The sequence below is a fragment of the Geospiza fortis genome, unplaced genomic scaffold (assembly GCF_000277835.1).
Source record: "Geospiza fortis unplaced genomic scaffold, GeoFor_1.0 scaffold183, whole genome shotgun sequence".
Taxonomy (NCBI): Eukaryota; Metazoa; Chordata; class Aves; order Passeriformes; family Thraupidae; genus Geospiza; species Geospiza fortis.
In genome coordinates this window covers 1,622,377-1,632,585 of record NW_005054447.1, presented here as the reverse complement: position 1 = coordinate 1,632,585, position 10,209 = coordinate 1,622,377, and the positions used below count along the sequence as shown (strand labels likewise).

The 10,209-nt window shown below is 51.2% G+C and overlaps 1 protein-coding gene across 3 annotated transcripts in view; it reads right to left on the bottom strand.

Moving 5' to 3' along the window:
• BCL9L (BCL9 like) overlaps positions 1-3,171 on the bottom strand; it is an 11,719-nt gene extending 8,548 nt beyond the window's left edge. Inside the window, exons 1-2 of one of the 3 annotated variants that reach the window (XM_031062374.1) lie at positions 2,789-3,171; positions 999-1,121 (exon numbers count right to left, since the gene is read on the bottom strand). In XM_031062374.1, the coding sequence (XP_030918234.1) occupies positions 999-1,121; positions 2,789-3,089 (424 nt within the window). In that variant the 5' untranslated portion in view covers positions 3,090-3,171. The remainder of the gene's footprint in view (positions 1-998; positions 1,122-2,788) is intronic. The other 2 variants (XM_031062373.1, XM_031062375.1) reach the window with 2 other exon arrangements.
• Between the last annotated feature and the right edge of the window lie 7,038 nt (positions 3,172-10,209).

Below are 10,209 nucleotides of genomic sequence, written 5' to 3'. Positions count from 1 at the left end.
GCATGCTTTTCCTTCCTCTACCTTAACCCAGCTGGCTCCCTGCTCCCCTCCAGCTGCCTCTCCCCATCGCAGCAGCCTCTGCAGCCCGACCCTGCCACCGCAGCATTCACACAGGAGACATCGCCGGGAACTCGGTGCGGGGACACGGACGCTGCCTCGTTGCCAGCCCCTGCCCTTGGGCAGCCCCACCGTGACGCATTCCCGCCAGGCAGATCTGGGAGCAGGCTGACCCTTCGGCACTATCCCTTCCTGCCCAGGCTGCACAGGCTGTGGACTGTGCCAAGAACCGCAAGTGGATGTTTCAGAGACAATGGCAAAATGCACTGGCAGGCACAGAGGCCACACTCTTCTTGCTTTTCTACACGTTCATGTTCTCCAACAGAGAACATGGGCATCTCCTCGGGTCCCACAGGACCTCGCCCCATCTCTCAGATATTCTTCCCCTTACAGTTTGAAAGCAAAGTGAATTGTAGATACAAAATGTCAAAGAATGTTGATGCTTTTGGAAAACAGAGGAGACCTACAGCTCATTGTCCCAAAAAGAGCACACCTCAGGCCAGCTCAGCTCTGCCTGAACCACTGTCAAGACCCCAAGAGCCTCTTTACACTGAGCTGTCTTTACAACACAGCTGCAGAGAGAAAGGTGAGTGGCTTGGCAGAGATGCAGCTGCTGCAACAAGAGCAACGCACGTTGCACTCTGGCTGCCACTGTGACCAGGGTAGTGTGGCCAGAGCAACATACAGCAGGGACATTCAACCTCAACACTTTTCCCTCCAGCACGTCTGTAGCATCTCCACAAAATAGGTCCAAGGCCTCACTGCATGGCAAGCATTCTCACAGCACAATGACCACCAACTGCAATGGGCCCCACAACACTCGGTTAAGTGAGCACACACAGGCAAAGCTAGAGGTGCCAGTGTCATCAGCCCTCCTGATGAGCCGTAGGAAGGACCTGGCTTTATTCAAGCTTCAGAGTGGTAAGGAGGCAGTGACTCACTGTGTGCACTGCTGATGGGTTTGTCGTCTTCCTCGCTGTCCGGCCCAGAGCACCATTCATCGCCGCTGTATGGCTGCTTCCTTTCCAGCACACACCGTCGCTTACTGCGGGGAGCCACCTCACCTGCAAAGGGACAGGGCCAGCAGAGGTGCTTAAGGGGCTGAAAGGCTGGGGTCCTGCCCAGCTGGGTGCTGCGTGCTGGCAGCGCCAACCCAACCAGGATGCACTGAGCAGTAAGCCTTACGCTAACATCTGCCCAGCACTGGTTAAGAACCTGAAGCATCTGCTCAGTCTGGGCTCCTTGTTTAGCAGCCAGATCTAGTGAGACTTCCCTGTGAGAGCCAAAGCTTCAAAATGAGATGTATTTCTTACCACCTGAAAGGAATCTATGCACATAGGATGTGTCTACCTGCAGTTCCAAACTAGAGAGCTTTGGACATTAACTGTAAATTTAAAGGGTCTGTGATTCAGCAATTAAAGGAGGGGAGGGCACATTCACATCCTTTGTAGGAACAAGAGACAGACTCTGCCCTTTGTCGACACCAATCAGGCAAGGGCCTTCATGCTCTCTATAAACTTGTATGCTCCCTCCACGCGTCCACCCTCTCAGATGGGACTGATGCAGCTCAGAGAGGAAGTGGCTTGCCTAAAGGCACTTAGGGACTTGGGGAGAGCAATCAGACACAGGATGAATAACTTCCAGTCGTGTGCTTTAACTAATGAAACGTTGTCTGGCCTTACTTTTTTTACGTTGTCTTTTTTACATCATGACCATATTCACATGATCTGTCAGTGTATTAGGAACATAGGAGATTCGGGCATTTCTGATCAGGCCATTTTAATAATTTTCCTGTGGAAGTGTGGTTACAAGACAGCTCTGGGATAAAACTGCAAATGCTAATGATCAGTAGTGTATGGTTACCCCTGTAACACTACAGGGAGAAAGCCTTCCCAGTGGCAGGAAATTAATTCAGGTATATTCTACCTGTTGTTCCATGGCACAGCTCTGGCCTAAGCCAGTCAGGCACCATGACTTTGACTGTGAAAACAAATCCGTAGGGGCACAAGCCAGAACTGCAGCTCTGCGTCTGCAGACAGGGTGTGAGTCTTGGTTGGAACCAAGGGCACAACCGGAATTTCTCCCCCTACAACTGTCTGTGAGATGCTCAAGTATCTCACACAGCCACTGAGCTTTATGGAATGCAAGAGGTTACAGGGAAGGCTGCTGAGGACAGGGTAGGCAAAGGGTTTAGAAGCACTGACTCAGCCCTTTTCCAGAAGCCACATGCTGTAACACAAGAGTGATCCATTGCTGATGAAACCACAGAACTGTTCAGACTGTGACCCTTGCAGCAGTTCCTTGCTAACCATGACTGAGTCGTTGGGCAGCTGCAACACCACTAAGCAGCTCTCTACTAACAACAAGAAGATAGAAAACAACTCAGTCTCAAGCTAAAAGTTTGCACATTGCACATGCAGGGGCGTTTGGTGTAGTTTCAGTGAACCATGCTGTTGCTTAGATGGCCTCAGTAGCCTGTGAAAACCAGTGCCAGATTCTGGGTGTAACAAATGGTTTAGGGAATGAAATGCAAAGCAAATGAGAATTCAGCCACTCTAGTCCAAAAACTGCAGATGTGACAAGCAGTGATGCAAAGTCACACAGGCAGCCAGGACAAGCCTGAAAGAAGACACAGCACAGAAACCAAAGATGCTCCCATCCCAAGTCCTGCCAGGATGTTTGCAGCAACTGAGAGGAGGACATGCTGAGGCAAGGTCTAGGAGAGCATTACCTTTTGATTCTGTGTCCTGTGATGGGGTGCTGGCTTCTCGCTGTTCTCCGGAGTCCACTGAGATGCTTCGTTCCCGCTTCACCTTGCCCTTCAAGGAGCTGAAGTTTGGGACAGTGTTCTGGCTGTTTTTCAGTCCAGAGTTGCCAGGGGAAATTTGAGTGGCCTTGCTGCCATGGCTGCCTGCCCCCACACCCTTTGAGCCCAAGTTACAGGTGGGTGCTTGGCTCACATTGTGGTGCTGGGCCAGGGCATTGCTGCTGCCTGCCTTGCCATGGCTGGGCAGTTTGTTGTCAGGGTGCATTGGCTTGGCTAAAGCTTCCCACAGTGCCAGTGGAGGGAGCTCGCAGGCCCTTCAATCAGAACCCTGCAAGAGAAAAGAGCAGCAAGTCAGCACGGTGCCCCTCACACGGGTGCAGCTGCTGGGGGCACAGCACAGGACCAGTGCACTGGGGCTGTTACTTGGTCACAGGGCCAGACAAAGTCCATGGCAAGGCACAACCCAGAGCTGCTCATGCTGGAAATTAGCCCTGGCCCCTTTGAGCAAAAAATCCTGCTCTGCAGTTACTCACTCACATCATGACAAGCTGTAAACTCTCACCCAGGCATGGCAGACTTGCCAGTACTTCAAGGAACAGCCACAGACATAAGAGCCCTCATTTCCAAGGCCAAGATGAGAAATGGGTGCTCCATGCCAGCCTGGCCCTTTGGTGAGTAGAAGGATGCACAGAGCTATTTTGCAGGTGTTCCCAAAGACATCTTTGTGACCCTAGAGAGAAACTGAGTGCCCTACTGTTTTCAGGAATCCCCTTTGCTGATAAATAAGTTTCCTCTGTGCTGCAAAACACACAGAAGACAGCTAGACAACTGAGCAGACAGTCTTGACACAAGCTTATAAAGGGAAAACTGGGACAGAGCAGGGGACAAAGGTTGAGGCAACCGAGAAGGAGGCAGAGAAGGGTTCCAAGGCAAGGACAGAGCCGGGAAGTGCAGGCACTCATCAGACAAGCTCTGCTTCTCCCAGGGGCCAGAGGGACAGTTCCAGCTCCTGCTTTAAGGCTCCGGGTGAGGAGGTGTCCACTTTAGCAGGAGCTTCCAGCCCAGCAGGATGATGCAATGTGCCACATACCTGGATGATGCTTTCCTGCTCAAAACCCAGCTTAGCTGCCTGAATAGCCCCGCAACCTGAGGCAGAGTTTAGCAGAGAAGAGGAGGTTAGGGCAGAACACAAAGGTTTCTGGGCTGAGGGACATGCATGCAGCTAAGCAATGCTGCAGCAGCCCTCCTTGCAGGATCTAGTTGCAGAGTCTCATGCTCACACGTGGAATATTCCCCTTGGAACTCTGCACAGGCACTAGAGATGACTGGGATGCAGCTCTGTATCACACTGTGTATTCTGGAAGGCCACCACAAACCCTTGGTCCAACACACAACCCTAATCCTGTCACAGTAGTTTTTACTTCTTGTGGAAGCTGGAGAGAAGGAGAGTAAACCACATGTTCATGGAAGCTGAGGTATGACTCTGTTTGCTCACATCTGCTATATGCTTTGCATGACACCCCGACGATGCACCCGAGAAGCTTCCCTGTGCACAGGCTGAGAAACTTCCCAGCACACAAGGAAGGGGGTTGCTGTGGTCTGCTCCTCCTATTTGGACCACGCAGGCCAGATGCTGTGCACAGATTTCTTCTGCCACCCAGGGACAGGAAGTACCAGCTCCAGACCAAACCCCAGGTGTCTAGATAGTACCGCAAGAGCTCAGCAGCACTACACGTGCTGCTCCTGGCTTGCTAAAGGTGAGCCTGGAGACACCACTAGCAAAAGCCAAGTGCTTGCTGTGCCAGGGCAAATCACTGCACCTCTGCAAAGCAAGCAGAGTGAAGCACATTTGGTAGACCCATAATCCCGAAAAGATTGTGATCGTCACAAGGCACAGGCTGCAGCCCATTATGCATCGTGAGGGAGTCCTGTGCTTGCAGAAAGGGTCTTCTCTGCAAAGGGGTCTTCTCAGCACCTGCCTCCCTGCAAGCTGAGCCAGGGGGTGCTGGCATGCTATGCAAACACGTGGCACTGCTCGCCCAAGCATTCTTCCTTAGTTATGCACAGCTTGGCCTATCACTGCTTCCCAGCTAGAAGTTGTTAGTTGCTCCCTCCTCCTCCACCTCCGCCCCACACACCTCGGTGAGGGCTCTGCTCTAGCCTGGAGGAAGATGGTGAGCTACAGCGCTGATTAATTTTCACAGCACATAAGGGAGTTGCTAGCCCTTTAAGTGTCAGCCAGTCTCGCTTGCTCGCTCTTGTTCTCCAGAGACCTATTAATAGCAGCTGGAAAGATCACATCACTCTCTGGATATTTATACCCCTCATTCCACACCAGGAGAGATTTATGTCAGAGCTGCTGTCCCAGTGCCTGCCCAATTGCTCTGTCAAACCACTTGCAAGGGGAGGGGAGCTGAGCGGGGAAGGAGACATAGAGAGGGCAAGCAGGGAGGAGGAGAAGGTCCATATGGCACAAGCTGCAGCATTAAGCGCACACGCTGCCTGCAGTCGCTGGCTGGCCAGCCACAGGGAGCCTTCAGCCCCACTGGAAGAGGTTGCTGCCAGACAGCATTCCAGAAAGCAAGCCCTGCAGCAGCTCCTGCTGCTGGTGGCCCAGAGGCCCTCCCCCACCTCTGCTTTGCCGCACTCACAATCCCTGCAACACTCTGCACCACAGTCCTGAGGGTCACAAAGCCACTGATGGCATTGTGTGGCTGCACCCGCTGAGGACGTGCTTCCATTTCAACAGAAGCTTGGGAGATCCAGGTCTGCCTGTGGCACATCTGCACAGGCATGATATTGTGTTTGTAACAGATCCCAAAATGCTTCACTGAAAATGTGAGTGCTCAGCAGCACTGCAGCACAACCCTAGCAAAGCCCAGCATGGTGAATACTTCAGGGAGGGAGGAAGAAGTCTGTAGCCCTGAAAAGCCCACACCTGCAGAGCCCAGAGATACACCTCCTGTCCCCCTGGTTCTCAGATGAGACTGCATGGAACACACACCTCGATCCTGAAGGACCTGGCAGTTGCCATGACAAAACATTCAGGCACTGCCTGCAGCGTGGATGAGCCTCATCAGCTGTGAGGTTCCTCCAGAATGTAACATTTGGGGGGCACCTACCTTCTTTCTTTATTTTGGATTAGGCTGCTGCTCCAGGGAAGCCATTCAAAACCTTGCCTGAAGCAGGATGGAACTGACAGAGGGACCTGGCTAAACTTTGGAAAACCTTCCTCTTCTAGTGACCACTCAGAGGGATAACACTTGCCTCACAATTCCTAATGAGACAAATGCCAGAAGCAGCTGCCTGAAGATTGTGCTCTGCTTTCAGGAGTAGCAACAGCTGGATTCTGTTGCAGATGGATAGCAGGGATCCGCCTCAGCCTCTTATCTGTCTGGCCGCAGCATGACAACAGGCATCTCGACTGCTGTAAGCTCCTTCCCCACACCCTGAGACTCAAACTAGATTTGAGCAGGCGTGCCATACATCTGGGCCACAGAAGACAATTAACTAGAAAGTAGATACAGTGACACCAGGAGACAAACAATTCAAAACATCTTGAAAAGAACATGACAAAAAGAAGACTGCACAGAAATCTGTCTTTCTCGGCAATTTAGCAACACACCCATCCAGCCTGGTAGTTTTACAGACAATAGCAAACTTAATTCCCAGTCCTGGTTTCTGTCCATGGCTACCACCAATCCAAAGTAAGATGCCTGGGTTTTGGGTGCCTTGATTCCACCATCATTACACAGGGGGACAACCCAGCCAACCTCATGCAGGGAGGGAGGCTTTCAAGGCACAGCAAGTATCTGTTGAACAAAGGGCTACATCCAAATGCAGACAGCGTTTGCACCTGAAAAGTCACAGCTTTAATCAAAGGCTAGAACCTTAGTAGACAAGAAATCTTGAAACAAAACAACATAAACTGCTTTCAGGAAGTCTCCTCCAGTACTGTCTGAACAGCAGCAGAGGGAGAGAAGGAGTAAGCTCTGGGCAGGAGAGACTGGGCTGACATATTTGCAGTCTGGGAATTGCTAGATGAAAGTTGAAGAAACCTGAACCCCCCCCACCCCTCGCATTCCCGGAAGACTTTTTCTGGTGAATCATGCTCCCGCTCTCTCCACAGGATGATAACGTGGATTCCCAACACAGCTGCAAAGATAAGGAGCCCACCGCTGCCACCAGCCTTGCAGATTCCGCATCTGGGAGTTGGCCAGCATTGCTGCTGTGCTATCCCTCTTGGAAGAAAGCACAAGAGAGGAAGCCAGGACAGCAGAGCCACTATGATTCAAAAAGGAAGGTGCTTCACCACACCTCCCTCCCATCAGATGCTGGGAAAAGCTCTTGTGAAACTCGGAAGACTACCAAGTTGAGCACACACACTGGATACCAGAACCCAGGCCTCCTGAGCTGTGCTGTGTGTTCCACAGCTCACAAAACCCAACATTCAAAACGGGTTGTGACACAGTAATGCAACACACAGAGTCATCAAACCCTTCTCTGCCAGCCTGTCCAGGAAGTAACAAAACCAGATTACTATTGCAAACACCCTCTAAGTACATAACCTATGCTGATAACCACCCAATCACTCACTGCAAGATGCAATCTTGACCAATCCAATCCAAATCCCATGGACACCACCACAAACTCATGCTGAACACCTTGGCTTTGGAAATGAGAGGTCCTAAGCAAGCTGAAGGGCTTCTTGAAGAAAGACATTATGCAGAGAACAGCAGGAGAGACTCCAGAAACCCACTGCTCCTTCGTGACATACTGTACTCTCCAAATCTGGATGAGATCCCCAGCACATGACCCAACATCAAGATCCTAGATTACCAGTCCTCCCAGGGTTAACAGCAGAAGGGGTTGAACACCTCAAAAAAATACCATACTACATCAATAAAGTCAGTGTATTTCATGAAGAGAAAGATTACGACAAACTTTCCAGAAGTGAGATTTCTGAGGTGTGAGACCCTTGAATAATTTACGATTTGAGAGAAGACCAGAATCAGAAACTTGAGCTTTCCCATGCAAAAATCATTGTTTCAAAACAATAATTTTCACAAGACCATTGAACAGGTTTTGAGTCTGTTTCAGTGAGAAACAAACCCCCCAAAACCAGCAGTGAAACAGCATTGCTGTCAGCCAGCCAGCTCCAGCCAAGAGTCAGGTGGGTTCGAACGCCCAGATGAGCCTGAAACCAACCTGAGCCCAACAAGCAGCAAGACAATCCAAGTTAATCCACTCTACAGCAACCAGTGACTGCAGGACCATCCCCCCGACCCCAGTAGGGGAACCCGAGAGTGTTCATCACCAGCAACAACAGCTTTAACTCAGGCTGCTGCTGCTAAAGGCATTCTCATTTAAGCTTTGCTTTGGCCAGAGAGACTCAGACACTTGAAGACAGGGAGTTCTACTGGGCAACTCTGCTGACAAGGGTCATCTGTTTTGAATGTGTCATGAAATTATCTCACCCTTATATTATCAGACTGATAAACTAGAGAAGCCCTTTTTCACTCATATTTATTTCTTGGATCCTTCTCATGCCCTTTTAAATGGCAGAAAAAGTGGTGCCCTCGACAGGTGTATGGGAGGGTTCTACGAGACCTGCAGAGAGAATCTAGTGCTCTTTTGAATCCTAGCAGTTCTTTAAGTCATTTTGGCAGGCCCTGCTGATCTCCTGTCATTTGGAGCTGTCTTGAGAAAGATGAATTTCTGTGGGGCTACTTGGCCACAAGTAGAACAAAAGCTCACATTCATGTTCCCCTCCACCTGGAGACACATATCCCATGATGTGGATGGAAGCTGAGGCTCAGAGAAAGCAAGGTGAATCAGGGATGCCATTTGCTTTCTGACTAGCACCCTACAACCTCCCTCCTGTAACAGCTTCAGCCCAATCAGGGTTAGAAGACCTCTTCTAGCCCTTACTTGTCCTGCTAGTTCAACAGTTTCTCCCACTCTTCTCCTCCTTACTGCAGCACCAGCCAGAGCCTGGTTTCCTATCCTGTGCTGAGGGAGTTTCCAGGTCTAACACTAAATTTGCAGATCCTTCTAGCTTCCCAGTTAAACTAGTGTATTCCCTACAGAAACCCTGCACGTGCCAGACATCACTCAACAGTCACATGTGGCTCCCTTGGGATGATAACAAGGAATTGCCTGATACCATAGCTAGTGCATCTTGCTAGGGATGGGTCAGCAAGAGACCCGCAGGGAGCTGCAGGTGCCCCACACGGAGGGCAGAACACCCACCTGTATGCTGCAGCTTGGCAGACTGCAGTCCAGTAACAGAATCCAGTAGGTCAGGAGGCAAACCCAAAAATCTCTTCCAAAGGTACTGCTGCTAGTCAGGGAGCTTCAATTTCCTCTGAGGCAGGATCTCATCCTGCAGTATATGAAATCTGGCCAGGAACATGGGCTACTGTGACAGCTGGACACCCCCACGCAGCCTTTGGCTGTGCTGGGATGCACAAAGACAAGCTCATCTGTACATGAATGAAGCGGTTTCCCTGAGAAAACCCTTCTGGCAGACAACACCACAGGCTGCTATGCAAGGCCACAACACAGACCTCCCTGGACATTTGCTACATGGGACGAAGAGACATCCTCAGGCCACTTCCACTGTGTTTGTGCACTGGGGTTACTGGGACTGGGCAAGTAATGCTAAAAAGCCTAGCTAGTGAGCTGTGCCTCACACTGCCTCTGCTCTCTTCAGCAGCGGGGCTCACAGCTGACACCTTAAACCTCCACCTTTTCCACAAGAATCACAAGGGAGACAAGTCTTGCCTAAGGTCACACATGTCAGGTAAATAGCTGATGTAGCTGAGCCTATGGGGACAGCCTTTCACCTGCATCTAGGATTCAGTAACTGCTTTAGGATCCTTTGGCAATAACAAAAGAAGTCTGCAACGCCAGTAGTGTTCAGGACTGGAACCCAGCAATGCCAGAACTTCCCGAGAAGCTTCCAAGCTTTAACGCAACAGTTTCTGCTCTTTTTTTTTTACAAGAAAGTGTCTTTGCAGGGCTCTGTGACAGACTAGCCATCGTCAACAGGCAGGGCCATCACACTGGCAGCCTTCTCTGCCCGCCTGTCTCCAAGCCAGAGACACAAGGGTTCCTGAGCACTGCAGGGTCTGTTGCCTATGGCCGGTCCAGCTTCATGCCGGCTGTCCAAAGCTTCAGATGTTCTGGGTGCCCCACCTCTGGCCCCGAGGTGGAGCCTATGGGACGAAGCCACTAGGTGTCACCGTCAGCCAGGGCATACAGAGCCTGGCCAGGGCTGAGCCCAGGCCAACTAGCGGCACTCCTGCCCGGACTGGGGCACGGGGTGTGCACCCGGAGCCCAGGCTTCCTTGACTCCTCAGCCCTCAGCCAGGGCCTCCGCA